The 14,347-nt window shown below is 42.6% G+C and overlaps 2 protein-coding genes across 5 annotated transcripts in view; one reads left to right on the plus strand and one right to left on the minus strand.

Annotated features, from left to right (window-relative positions):
* The window catches only part of AGPAT2 (1-acylglycerol-3-phosphate O-acyltransferase 2), a 35,879-nt gene extending 24,264 nt beyond the window's left edge, over positions 1-11,615 (plus strand). The window contains exon 6 of the mRNA XM_056812684.1: positions 1,677-11,615. Within this exon, the coding sequence (XP_056668662.1) occupies positions 1,677-1,729 (53 nt within the window). The 3' untranslated portion in view covers positions 1,730-11,615. The remainder of the gene's footprint in view (positions 1-1,676) is intronic.
* The window catches only part of EGFL7 (EGF like domain multiple 7), a 30,438-nt gene continuing 23,628 nt past the window's right edge, over positions 7,538-14,347 (minus strand). For 3 of the 4 annotated variants that reach the window (XM_007475301.3, XM_007475300.3, XM_007475302.3), the window contains 2 exons: positions 9,840-10,002; positions 7,538-9,361 (listed from right to left, as the gene is read on the minus strand). In XM_007475301.3, the coding sequence (XP_007475363.2) occupies positions 9,339-9,361; positions 9,840-10,002 (186 nt within the window). In that variant the 3' untranslated portion in view covers positions 7,538-9,338. Of the gene's footprint in view, positions 9,362-9,839; positions 10,003-12,866; positions 13,973-14,347 lie in introns of those variants that run through there. The other variant, XM_007475303.3, reaches the window with a different exon arrangement.

Here is a 14,347-nt window from a genome sequence, read left to right on the forward strand (position 1 = left end):
GATTTGAACCCAGGACCTCCTGTCTTTAGGCCTGGCTCTCAATCCACTGAGCCACCCAGCTGCTCCCTAGCCTCCAACTTTTAAGCTACAGAGAAGGCGGTAACCTATGTTAAGAGAAGGAGTTTCCTAACCAGGCAGTTTCTATGCCAATGAAATCATAAATCCAAACTTTATCTCATATACTATTGACCTCTGAGCAGAAGCTCTTGTTCTGCCCTTCCCTATCCCCCAATCGGGCCTCAGAGATGGGGTAAGTACTAATCAGGCATAACTCTAATCTCTGACATTATATGCTTTTGATGCTGGCAAAATTCTACACACAGATAGGGTCTAGTTTGATCCTCAGAAGAACCCTGCACAAACTAAAATGCCAGAGGCACATTGTTCTCCCCATTTTATAGATGGAAAAACCAAGTTCAAGTTGAAGCCTCGACCCTCATGGCTCTCCTGGGACCTGCTTTTTTATGCTGTGCCCACACACACACACACACCCCTGCAGCCTCCATGGGAAGGCCTAACTGTTCGTGCAATTGAGTCATCATCTGAAATGTCCCCTAGAGAGAGGCCACGTCCATAGAGATTTTCATGTTGGCAGATGTGACGAACAGGCTTGTTGTGAAATCGGCAAACTTTCCTTTGCCCCACTCTCGCCGGAGATTTAACACACATCCCTCCCAGAGGCCTTTGCACTTTTCAGAAGATGAATCTTTCCATTAATTTAATTTCACAAGAAAAATACTTCTTTATAAGCCTAAGCCTTGTTGTACGGAGTAAGGCCAATTAGCCAATAAGTATTTATTTAGTACTTACTAAGTGCCAAGTGTTGAGCTAGGAACTGAGGATATAAAGACAAAAATTAGATAGTTCCTGCCCTCTCCTGTCCTCAGATAAGCAGATTTCATCTGTTGATTTTTTTTAAACCCTTATATTCCATCTCAGAATCAATACTGTGTATTGGTGCCAAGGCAGAAGAGTGCTAAGGGTTAGGCAATGGGAATTAAGTGACTTGCCCAGGGTCATACAGCTAGGAAGTGTCTGAGGACAGATTTTGAACCCAGGACCTCCCATCTCTAGGCCTCACTCAGACCACTGAGATACCCAGCTGCCCCACCATCTGTTGATCTTAAGTTTTTCAATTGATTACTTTCATTAGGGATTTTCTTAGCCCACTAAAAGGTAGGGGCAGCTAGGTTCCAGCCAGGCCTGGAAATGGGAAGTCTTAGGTTCAAATCTGGCTTCAGACATTTCCTATCTCTGTGACCCTGGGCAAGTCACTTAACCCCAGTTGCCTAACCCTTATGCTGTTCTTTCACCTTTGAACTGATAAAGGGTTTAAAAGGGGGGGGGGTGTATGGGGATGAGGGAGGGGTTGCTACATAATGCCTGACTTTGAGATAATATTTGTAAAGTACCTGTCGCCTAGTAAGCACTTAATAACAAAACAAATATTAGTTCCCTCCCTTTCCCTATCTACATAATATTTCAAGGCTAAAAAACCATTTTACATGCATTATCTCAGCCAGTTCTCATAAAAAACCCTGTGAGGTAAGGAAGTACTGCCATTACCTACACTTAGCCTAGGTGGAAATGCAAGTTCAAACACACACAAGTAATAATTGTTGGAGGAAGGGTTAAGTACCGGTCTCTCCTAATTCCAAGTCTTGTTTTCTTTCCAGTACATTGGGCTTCCTACTCTTTGGAAGTGGTAATTAGCATTAAGCAGAACTGATCACCTTACTAGGTTCCCACCAGCTTTGATCTTCTAACAACCCCATAAGAAGACAGCCAGCTGTCAAGCAGATTGTGTATGAGGGTAGCTAAGGAACCTCAGCAGGACATACCAAAAGTCGTTTTAAGCTATTAAATCTTGTGATTCAACAACAGCAAAATCTTTGAAAGGTGGGAAGTTATAAGCCTTGTCTAGTTTCTTTCAGTGATGTGTTTTTATTTCATGGTTGCATTCTCAGGAATGAAAGGCTGCCCCCAGGAAACATCTGGCCTACAATATTTTTTTTAATTGAAAAAATTTTATGTAATTAATTAACTTTAGAATATTTTTCCATGGTTACATGATTTCATATTTTCCTTCTCCACCCCCCCCCCAATAGTGAAAGAGCAATTCCATTGGGTTTTACATGTGTCATTGATCAAGAGCTATTCCCATATTGTTGATGTTTGCACCAGGGTGATCATTTAGAGTCTACATCCCCAATCATATCCCCATCAACCCATGTGATCAAGCAGTTGTTTTTCTTCTGCATTTCTGCTCCCACAGTTCTTTCTCTGAATGCAGATCATGTTCTTTCTTATAAGTCCCTCAGAATTGTCCTGGATCATTGCATTGCTGCTAGTAGAGAAGTCCATTACATTCAATGGTGCCACAGTGTATCAGTCTCTGTGTACAATGTTTTCCTGGTTCTGCTCCTCTCACTCTGCATCAATTCCTGGAGGTTGTTCCAGTCTCCATGGAATTCCTCCACTTTATTATTCTTTTGAGCACAATAGTATTCCATCACCAACATATACCATAATGTGTTCAGCCATTCCCCAATAGAAAGACATCCCCTCATTTTCCAATTTTTGGCCACCACAAAGAGTGCAGCAGCACAAAGACTTCTTGTACAAGTCTTTTTCCTTATCTCTTTGGGGTATAAACCCAGCAGTGATATGGCTGGATCAAAGGGCAGGCAGTCTTTTAGCACCCTTTGGGCATAGTTCCAAATTGCCGTCCAGAATGGTTGGATCAATTCACAACTCTACCAGTGGCCTACAATATTCTTCATGATTTTTTTCTCTTTGTTTATTTTTTTAAACTTTTAAACTCTTAACTTCCATCTTTGGTTCCAAAGCTGAAGAGCAGTAAGGGCTAGATGATGAGGGTTAAGTGGCTTGCCCAGGGTCATAGAGCAAGGAATTGTCTGAGGTCAAATTTGAACCCGGGACCTCCCTCCCATCTTTAGGGTATTACTTGTTGCATCTTTTTTATTCCTGGGAAGAGGTTTATAAGAGAGGGTATCACCAAAAAGATAGGTTCTTTTTTTTTTTTAAACCCTTATCTTCTATCTTAGAATTGTTACCAAGTATTCCAAGGCAGAAGAGTGGTAAGGGATAGATAATTGGGTTCAAGTGGCTTGCCCAGGGCCCACAGCTGGGAATTACCTGGTTATATTTGAACTCAAGACCTCTCATCTCCAGGCCTGGCTTCCAATCCGCTGAACCACTTAACTGTTCCTTTATTTGTACAAAGAAGCATTTATCAATTTCTTTGTGCCAGACACTAGATTCTATAGGTACAAAGATTTAAAAACTACATTCTCTTTGCTGTAAGAGCTTATATTCTAGGGTGGCAGTGGAATACAATATGTACATAGATAAAAGTAAAGCATGGTAGAGTATAATAGGGACAAAGGAGAAAGATAAAGTACTCTCAGAAAATTTCAAAGGGGACATAGCTGGGAAGTTGGAAGGACTGGGAAGCCTTCATAGAAGAGGTAGTACTTATGGCCTTGGCTTAGAAAGAAGAAAACTGAAAATCTGCCACAAACAGAAGCTTAATTTTTTATACTTAGACAAAGGAGGCCTACCAGGAGACTACTGTGCCAGGCTATCTCAGGAACATAGGAATCAAGGCTGGAAGGAACCTTAGAGGTCCCATTTATTGAGAGCTTCCTGTGTGCTGGGCCTTTTGCCAACTCTGAAGATACCAAAAGAAAGAATGAAATAATCCTTATTCTCACAGACCTTAAATTTTACCTGGGGAGATAAGTACACATATGTGTTATGCGATAAATATAAAAGAAAACAGAAGTGAATTCAGAGTGGTTTAGAGAAGGAGAGTACCAGCAGCTAGAAGGGGAAGAAATCGCTGGGTTTCCTTTTAAAAAGAATTTCTTTCAGGCAGAGGTAAAAGAACATTGTAGGCATGAAATCAGTGTAAAAACAGACAAGAGAAGGGGTATAGTATATGTGGAAAGGCCAGTTTGGCTAGCTTGTAGAATGTGGGAAGTAGAATGATGTATATAAAGCTGGAAGGCTAGGCTGGGACCAGTTTTTCAATATTCAATTAATTATTCAATAAATCAGTTGATGAGTTGGTATCTGGTCCTGGGGATCCCCCGGATTTTATTGAATGGGAGTGTTGGTAGTCAGATCTTAGCATAAGAAAAATTGCTTTAGCAGTTGTGAGGAAGATGAACAGGAGCCAAGAGAATCTGGAGGCAGGAAGTTCAGACATCCCTAGATCATAGATTTATCTATAGCCAGCTCCCTCCTCTTCTTCCCAAAGTTCATCAATGCCATAATCTCTTGTTTCTTGGGAAACTTTAAGTGGGATTCTGACTCTGGAGAGAGGTGAGTGACACCTCGTAAAAGTTACAACTTTTAACTGAGACAGATTCTTGGATTCTTGACCTGAAAGTGCCTGATGAGTTCATTCCTTGACACTTGGCAGCTTGTGATTGTATAGTAGGCAGTACTATATGATAAAGCAGTTTATTTATCCCTGGAGGCTAAGAGGGGCTTAGGAAGCCTAGGATGTCCTGGCTTCCTGTAGACACAGGCTTAACATAAAAGAATAAATGAAGTTTGCAACCGTTTCAGCATGCGCCAGTGTCAGAATTGCATTTATACATCAATTTATGAAGGATCTATAATTTTGTTAACATAGGAATTTCCATTATGGAAATTCTCTCTGCTAATGCTAATCACAACCCCTTTGAATTATAGTGATTAACTATAATTGAAAGAAACATTCAAGATCATCTGTTCCAAGCATTCTTAACCCTTTTATGTGACATGGTGCCTTCTGGCAGTCTGGCAAAGTCTATGGATCCCTTCTCAGAATATATAAATTAGGAGTCAGCAGGATGGCTCAGTGGATTGAAAACCAGGCCTCAGAAAATCTGGCCTCAGGTGTGTGACCCTGGGCAAGTCACTTAACCCACATTGCCTAGCCCTTACTACTCTTCTGTCTTGGAACCAAAACACACTATTGATTCTAAGACAATAAGGGTTTTTAAAAAAAGAATGCATAAATTAAAATACATTGGCTCACAAAGGAAACCATATGGTAAAAGATTTTTTCCCATCTAAATTCTTAGATCTCCCCCTGAAATCCACGAATCTCTTAGAAATCCACGTAACCCAAGTTAAGAACCCATTATCTAGCCCAATCCCCTGTGTTTTACAGATTCAGGAACTCCAATGGACAATTGCTATGACTTAGGATCATAGGTTCAGAATTAGAAGGGAACTTGGAGATCATCAGGCCCAACCCCTTCATGTCATAGATGAGCAAACAGGCTCATTTAACAGAGGTTAAATGACTTTGCCCTGGGTCACAAAGCAGAATTCCAGAAGCTGGGTCCAGCACCAACCACTGCACCACCTGGTTTCTACCCAAGGTCTAAAAAGCAAATGACAGAGCGAATATTCGAACCCATTTCCACAGACTGTAAAACCAGTGAAATTTCCTTTCTACAGTGCAGGTTGCCTCCAGCAGCCCACAGGGTCTGAAAGATCCGAACCCAGGATTCTCTTCATGAAGCCAGGCTGATTATTGTGTTTGGACTCTTCTTTTAACCTTTTTTCAAAGTGACCAGCAGCCTTTATGCTGGGAAGAAAGCACTTCTGCCTTGGAATGAGAAGTCCTGATACTGATGGGTAGCTGCATACCTTAGCTATGGGACTTTTCTCTGAGCCTCACTTTCCCCATCTCTAAAATGGAGATGATAATCCTTGAACCACATTTCTCAGTGTTGTGATGAAAATGATTTGTAAAGAATACCAAAGTAAGGAAGAGGTGGCATGGGGAAAAGGATATCTGTATCATTTTTCTCAGATAAAGGTTGGATATCCAAGATATAGAAACAATGAGCAATCGATGTATATATAATAAACAGAAACAACAGAGTATACTTTTGTTATTTAGCTGTTTTCAGTCGTGTCTGATTCTTTGGGACCCCATGTAGGGTTTTCTTTGCCAAGACATTGGGTGATTTGCCATTTCCTTTTCTAGCCCATTTTACAGATGAGGAAACTGAGGCCAAAAGGGTTAAGGGACTTGTCCAAGGTCCCACAGTAAACATCTGAGGCCAGGTTTGAAGTCAGGCTAGACACTACTGTACCACATAACTGCCCTGAGTTTATGTAAATATACATGTGTATATTCATTTCCCAATAGAGACATCAAAGATATTCTCAAAAAGAAGAATTATAAACTATTAACTATATGAAAGAATGCTCCAAATCCAAATAAGCCTGAGGTTTTCCCTACAAACTATTAAGGATTAAAAGATGGGAATAGGGGCAGCTAGGAAGCACAGTGGATAGAGTGCCAGGCCTGAAATCAAGAGGTCCTGGGTTCAAATTTACCTCAGTAACTTCCTAGCTGTGTGACCCTGGGCAAGTCACTTAACCCCCACTGCCTAGGCCTTACAAGCACTCTTCTGTCTTTGAATCTATACTAAGAAGGCACAGCTTTAAAAAATATAAGAAGAATTAATAATGAAGATTGGCACTCTAAAACGTTGGTGTAAAGGTAGTTCAGTGGGAACAGTTAGGTGGCTAAGTGGCTACAGCCCCAGGTCTGGAGTCAGAAAGATGACTTAAAATCCTACTTTAGATGTTTTTAGCTGTGTGACCCTGGGCAAGTCACTAAATTGTTGACCCATAGCATCTACCTTCTCAGGAACCTTTTGAAGAAAGTACACAGGTTTTTGGTTTTATTTATTTTTAACTTCTATCTTCTGTCCTAAAATCAATATTGTTGGTTTCAAGGCAGAAGAAAGGTAAGAACTAGACAATGAAAGTTTTGTGACTTATTATCCAGGGTCACACAGCTAGGAAGTATCAGAGGTGAGATTTGAACCCAGGACCTCCCATGTCCAGGCTTGGCTCTCTATCCAATGAGCTACCCCAATTTCTCCATACCAGGGCATTTTAAAAATGGAGAAACAGAAGCCCAAGAGATTTAGTCAAAGTAAAAGTCATGCATTGTTGATGACTTAGGTTTTCCTGGTCCAGGGCTTGACTTTCAGTTTCTTCTCTTCCCTAAAATTGCCATGGAGGCTTGTGGTCCTAAACACTAGCCATGTACACAGTGCATGACTTGGTTCCCTTTAGTAACTTTGTATCTTGCTCTGTCTCTGGGAAGGCTTCCTGGTGATACTTCCCTGTATCGTGTCCAGGCCCACATTCCTACTGGCCAACACTTGTGTAGCTAGTGTAATGGTGCATGGCATGGAGTGGCTCCTTTTTGATGTGTCTTCCTGGTGTCCAGCAGAGTGGAAATGGTCATGCTCCAAGGGGCGTGGGTGTGCTCCCTCCTTGCCCTGCCACAAAGGGACATAGGTCCTGAAATAGCCACAAACAAGGGAGGTCACTCCCGCCACTCCCTGTCCCCCAGCTCCAAATTTCAAAGGAAAAACATGGTGAGGGTCAGTCTTGCCTTCCAGAAGGCTGCCTAAATCATCATGTTCTTAAGGCTTAATGAGCATAGCCAGGTGCCACGATGCTACACTCAAATATCCCAATCTGATTGCAGTTTTGTTTTGTTTTTATTTTGTACAAAGGTTAGACTAGACACAGCATTAAACAAATACCAATGGCTTCTGGATGGATCGGTCCAGGGAGGAAATGAGATACAAGTGTACCATTTTACCCACTGGGCACCGCTGCCCTCCTAAGCTCCCTGCGTGGGGGAGCCTCCCTTCCTCCTGCCCGTCCTGAAGCTGGGAGTCAGGCACCAGGATGGTAGCAGAAGGTCAGTGGGGAAGAGATCTCGTACCTTTGCCTCCGTGCCCCGGACAGCCTGCTCTTGGCTAGGTCTTGGATGACAAATGGGTGAGTCATCCCCATGCTGCTATGCAGGCTGCCCTTACAACACAGCTCAGAAATAAACTTTGGCATCAGCTGTACCAGGGGCAGGGGCTGGTGTCCAAGTAGGGAGCAGCTTGAAGAGGAAGAGGGAGGGAAGGACATCATTGCAGTTGGGACCAATCAAGACTCAAGATGGGGCTTCCTACCCTTGTCTCAGGTCACAGGACAAATGGGGACAAGGTTATGAGCTCAATTTGTGGATTGGATTCATAGGAGAGGAGAAAAAAACAACCACCCAGTTCCTTAGACACTTCTGCATGCTTAAGTAGTCATGTCACACAATCATGGGCTGTTGATAACATGGTGGAACAGGAAATAGTGCATGGCTAGGGACAGCTCATCCTCACGGTGGAAGAGAGAAATTTGTTCACATCCTCTTATTGACAGCTTAGGATGTACTCCATCTTGGGATGTTATGGAGGGGAGATTAGACTGGATGAACCCTAAAGGGCCTTTCAACTCTGGGGTATCGTGGGCCCATGATCTCTGCAGATACGGAGAGAATGAGCCTAATAACTGTCATTTCAAGAGCATCTGAAAGTTTGCAAAGTGCTTTGTATCTTCATTGTCTCCTTTCATCCTCACAACAGCCCTGGGAAGTAAGTAGGTCACTTCAGGTGTCTCTGCTATTTTATAGAAGGGAAAACTGAGGAGTTTAGAGATTAAGTAGCATACCTAGGAAATGTGAGGGACAGGATCTGAACCCAGATCTCTCCTGATCCCAACATTCCTTCTCTTCTATCACATTGCCTTCAAATTTAGAATTCTTTCTTACTTCTTGTGAAACAGAAGAATCCAAAGATCTGGAGCAGAAAGGAACACAGGGACCACTGACTATCTCCCCCTTTTTATAAATGAAGAAAATGGCTAACTGTCTTGGCCAAGACTATACAGTAAATGGCAGGAGGATTAGAATCTGGGTCCCTTACTCCAAATGCCCTGTTTTTTCCCCCATTGTATCTTGTTTGTCATTCCCAAGTTCTAACCATTGCTTCTCCCAAATGGTCCCTGCCAGATTGGCACTTAATCTGACCTAGGTAATCATAGCTCCTTGGTGCCAATGATTCCTGCCTTCTCCAACCTCAATAACATGGTAGCAGGGGTGGAGAAGCCTTTTGTCATCACTCCAGAAACAGGGTAGTGGGAAAGGAGGATGAGGTCCCACCCTTAATGAGGGAAAAGAAAAAATGGGAGGTTGGGTCATGGAAGAAGGATAAAAGAAGGCTGGGTATCAATCCATCCTAATATCACAAGCTATCCCTTGCAGCCTGCTGCTTGGTCTACTTGTGGGAAAGAGTCCAGACTATTTTCCTGAAGATGAGTGGTATATGGCTTGAGATTTGTACTCAGTACAGACATCTTTAAAAGGAAAAGATGTGGCAGGTTCTCTGTGGTCCCATTCGAGGCCTCCATTCTCAATCCCCTGCCAAGCAAGGACTCTGGGCTTGGCTGGGCATCTCTTATTGCTTGTTCTTGCAGGAACCTAAACACCAGGAAGAAGCAGAGAAGAGACTTACCAATTCGGGGCAAAGGAACCCAGAATCCACACCCCTTCTTTTTAATTTTTTTTAATTTATCTGATTTTCACAACTTTTATATATATATACACATGGCAAATTCAGTATTTGTTTTGTCATGCATCTGGTGGACTGATTGCTTCTCAAATAAAATGATTAAAATTTGGGGGACTATAAAAAAATCCTACTACAAACCATGGAAATGGGGCTCTCAATGCTCTGGCTTTCTCTCCTGGCACAGGAAAGATGACCATCCATGGGCTTTCTTCTCCAGGTGGGGCCCCAGCTCTATGGTCTTCACACACCCAAACCAAACAGAAGAAATCACCCCAAAGCATGTTGGGTACCTGCCTTTGAGGAACTCCCAGAGTGGTGGAGGAAAAGGACTCACTACATTGAAAGATGATGAGCTGGCCACACCAGGGAGGGTTGCCATTCACTTACAGGTCTCTAGGCGTTCCTCCAGGAACAGAATCTGCTCACTCAAGGAGTCAATACGGTCCAGCTGCTGGAAGGAGTGGGCCAGAAGGCTCATGTGGTCCGAAGGTCCATCTTCTGAGACTTGGGGCGCCACGCTGTGGAAGGGAGCCAGCATCAGCTGCAGCTTCTAGAGGAAAAGCAGTAAATTCAGCTATCAATGAGGATTTAGTAGGCACCTACTGTATGCCAAGCCTATGCTAGGTGCTTGGGCTACAAGGGCAGAGAATAAAGCAATCCCTACCACAAGGAATTATATTCAGTTAGAATGAGCTTATATTCTAATGGGGGAGACAAATATGTACAGAAATATATAGCACAAAGTTAATAAATACATAATACATACACACATACTCACACACAAAGTAGTTAAAATACAGGGTTTTAGAGGTAAGGCATGAAGGAATGCTTTCATGTTACTGCGGAGGGTAGGGGACGAGAAAAGCTGTGTAAGCTTCTGGGAAAGGGGAGACAGTGATTGTAAGTCTCCAGGCAGAGCCTAACTGGGAGGTGACTAGCCCAGGGGGAGAAGAAGCAGTAATAATATACTTTTTTTAAAATTCTGTACCTTTCATTTTTAAATTAGTACTGAATAATGGTTCTAAATCAGAGTGATAAGGGTTAGGCTGTGGGGGTTAAGTGACTTGCCCAGGGTCACACAACTAGGAGGTGTCTGAAGCAAAATTTGAACCCAGGACCTCCTTCCTGGCTCTAGGCTGAGCTCTGAATCCCCTATGCCACCCATTTGTCCCCCCACACTTATTTTCTAATCATATTTCTATACAAAGCACATGATCTCATTAGCTCCCATGATCGTTAAGGCCTCAAGATCTGATAGTCTGAAAGTCTGATAACTCTGGAAAGGAAGTAGATTAGGAATTATTTTTTCCATTCAAAACAGGAAACAGGCCCAGGGACTTGCCCAGTGTTTCACAGCAAATCAGTGGCAGCGCTGAGTCTACTGTGCATGCACAGTGCTAGGCACATGAGTGTTGGGATATGTGGGTGCTTTGTTTTGGTTAGACCTGCGATTTCATGAGTTAGGGGAACCCAAGAATGGAAATTCCCTTCTCTATTACAGACCAATAATTCATCTACAATTATTTGTAGTCTTGGTGAGCTGCCTCAAATACCGAGAGGTTCAGTGACTTCCCTGGGTCAGCAGCCAGTGTAGATTAGAGGAAGGACTAGAACCCAACTCTTTCTGACTCCAAAGATGGCCTCCTCTAGGCACTGCACACACCATCCCCCATCTACACAGTGATGGTTGTATTTTTCAGTTGTATCTGACTCTTCGTGACCCCATTTGGAGTTTTTTTAGCAGACACTGGAGTGGTTTGCCATTTCCTTTTCTAGCTCTTTTTACAGATGAGGAAATAGGCAAACAGGGTGAAGTGACTTGTTTAGGGTCCCATAGCTACTAAGGGTCTGAGGCTACATTTGAACTCATCTTTCTGACTCCAGACCTGGTCCTCCATTGACCATAGCACCCACTGCCCTTATAGGTATTTAATAAATGTGGTGGTTTTCTCACTGATCAGCAGGAGAGTTTGCAATGAATTAACTAGTACTTTAAGAAGTGTCCCTTTGCATGACAATAGAAAAAGGGAAGAAAGGAAGGAAGGAAGAAAAGAGAAAGAAAAAAGAGAGAAAGAAAGGCAGGAAGAAAGAAAGAAAGGCAGGAAGGGAAAAAAGGAAGGAAGAAAGAAAAGAGCAAGAAAGAAAGAAAGAAAGAAAAAAAGAGAAAGTGCCCCCTTGAGGTGAAACTGCTGAAACTGTGAGAATTATAGGCATGTGTGTTGGTGGAACATGCTGGGCCAATTGCAATCTGATTTTTCTCTTGCTCTGGAAGAACTAAAGATTATTTATTAGTTGTAGGCTTTTGGACTAGGTGCCTGGTTCACAGGTGCTCATCTTGATAGCTAGATAAATTGCCTCTTGATCCAGGACTCTTCCCACCATGCCTTAGTGTTTCCAAATCCTTGGGCTTAGCTGACTAAACTGATTCACAGTCTGAAGAAACTACCATTACCTTTTTCACCCAAATGCAAGCATGAACTTTGAGCAAGCTAGCACTTGTTCCAGTTCAGGCTACACCAGGTTGCCCAGAAAGGTGGGGGGTAGTGGGTGGCATTCATCCCCTTTCCAGTAAGGACAGTCAGGTAGGGCTGTTTTATGGGAAGAAGAAAAGGGAACGTTTTCTCCCATCAGTTGGGCGCACCCTTGGCATATGTGACCTACCATTATCTAGGGTTTCAAGGTCATAAGCCATGCCAGACCTGCATGTGGGAGGAAAGATGGAGGCCCTGTGAAAGCTTCTAAGTGGCAGGAAAGGGGAAGATACCAGCTTCCTCATTCTAGCTGGTGTCTCCATCATTCTCACTAACCCCCATCCACCCTCAATATTTACTCAAGGTTTAGTACCATCAGTACTCAGCAGAGTTCTTGGGTGTGTTTGAGTTTGAGGTAATCTGGCCCATTGTTTTGGTCGTTGATGAATCCAGGCTCAAAGATTTGCTTAAGTCAGCTTTTTCCCAAGGAAAAAATTCAGTAATTAATTCTAAATACTACAGTAATTCATGTGTCACTGAATGGGGGTGGTAATAGGTGGGAGGAGCAGGAAGAGGAGGAAGACATGAGCACTGGACTTGGATTCTAGTGCTAGCTGTCCTACTTAGTTTTCTTATTTCTAAAATGAGGAGGAAGGGCAGCCAGGTGGCTCTAGTGGATTGAAAGACCTGGAATTAGTCTTGATTTCAAATCCAACCTAGCTGTGTGACCCTGGGGGAAATTACTTAACATCAATTGCCTAATCCTAAACACCTTTCTGCCTTGGAATGAATACTCTTTAATTCATTCTAAGACAGAAATTAAGGGTTTTTAAAAAATAAAATGAAGAAGTGTGGATGGAACTCAAACAAATTCTTGAGATGAAGGTCTGTGAACTTTTAAAATGCATATATATTTTGATAACCTTCAATATAATTGGTCTCCTTTATAGTCCAATGTATTTTATTTTATTCATCTGAGAAGGTGTTGGTAGGCTTCACCATACTGCTAAGGGGGCCAGGGCATACACAAAAAGGTTAAGAAGTCCTAGACTAGACAGACAATTTCTAGGTTTTCTTCCAGCTCTAAGATTTTAGGATTGGGGGATTCTAAGAGACTATGGATGATTTAGTGCAGCCATTTTTCATTATGAGTTTACAGAATCTTGATTTGTACAACTGGCACACTCTTATAAAGCTGCATGGAACCAAAAAATGTTATCCGCTGAATTCTGTTCTAAATTTTCCCTGGGCTTAGCTAAAGAGTCAGAGGGAAGATGGCATCTTCCAAAATATGTGCTTATGGCTGCAAAAATCTCACCTTGGAGAGAATCATTTTTAGTGGCAAAATCTTCAATGCCCATAAGAAGGCCACATTACCCCCCTGGAAAGGAGAGACTTTTCAGTCAGGCTAGAAAACTAGAAACTACTTTGCTGAGGGATAAGTTGAATCTTTTTCCAGGGAAAATGGATCAGACAGGAATTTGGGGGTTCTGAAGGTCTGCAACCACAAGGTAGGACTGGAAGAGCAGAGGCTACTATATTCTGATAGTGTTTATACATTTCTTTTCTCTGTAGTATTGTATTTTTTTTATTCCATCAGGATCAAGAAATATTTGGTATTTTCTGCTTTAAGTTTGGTCAATAAATTGAAACTTTGTATATAACTGGGGTTGCCCCTCTTCCCCCTTTTATTGGTAGAGTTTGCATTGAGTTGAGAAATAATTAGGAGAAAAAAAATGTTCTTCCAAGGTGACTTGAAAGAGGAGTGTATTTGGAGAATGTCTCAGGCTTCTTGCAGTTTGGTTTCTCTCTTGTTAGAAAGTCAAGGGACTTTGATTACCTGTAGGTGCTTAGATTGAATGTCAGGCACCTAGCCTGAGGCTTCTGATCACTGTGGTTGATTATGTATCAATTTCCTGAGGCTTGTTTCACCTCACAAGGGAGCCCAAACTGGGAGGCGGGTTTGGAGACCAGAATTTTGTCAACTCTCCCAAAGTCCAGAGTTTATGCTCCGCCAGGTTCAGGGACTTTGGCTTTTCCCTCTCTTCCCTGTCAATGGAATCTAACATTAACACTTATTCTGGGCTTCCCTTCTCGGTGGCCCTCCTCACCCATCCATTCTATGGTTTGCAATGGCGGTATTGCTGGTTGGGTTACCAGATGGATAGTATTTAACTGGCCTGAATAGTGCAGTTGCTTCTGTTTTGTGCTTTTTAAAAATGGCTCTCCCTAGGCAAGTGATATGGAGGGAGGCTGGAGGCTGAGGTAAAAGCTAATTGGCTTCTGTCTTCTGCCAAGTGATATATTGTCAGGTTATGCCTTCCAATAGCACTATGGATAGAGTACTAGTTAGTCTGGAAGGAATCTCCGGGTCCCCAGTCTTCCCTCTGACACTTTAGCTAAGCTGTGTGACCATGAGCAAGT

This window comes from Monodelphis domestica, chromosome 1 (genome assembly GCF_027887165.1).
Source record: "Monodelphis domestica isolate mMonDom1 chromosome 1, mMonDom1.pri, whole genome shotgun sequence".
Classification (NCBI taxonomy): Eukaryota; Metazoa; Chordata; class Mammalia; order Didelphimorphia; family Didelphidae; genus Monodelphis; species Monodelphis domestica.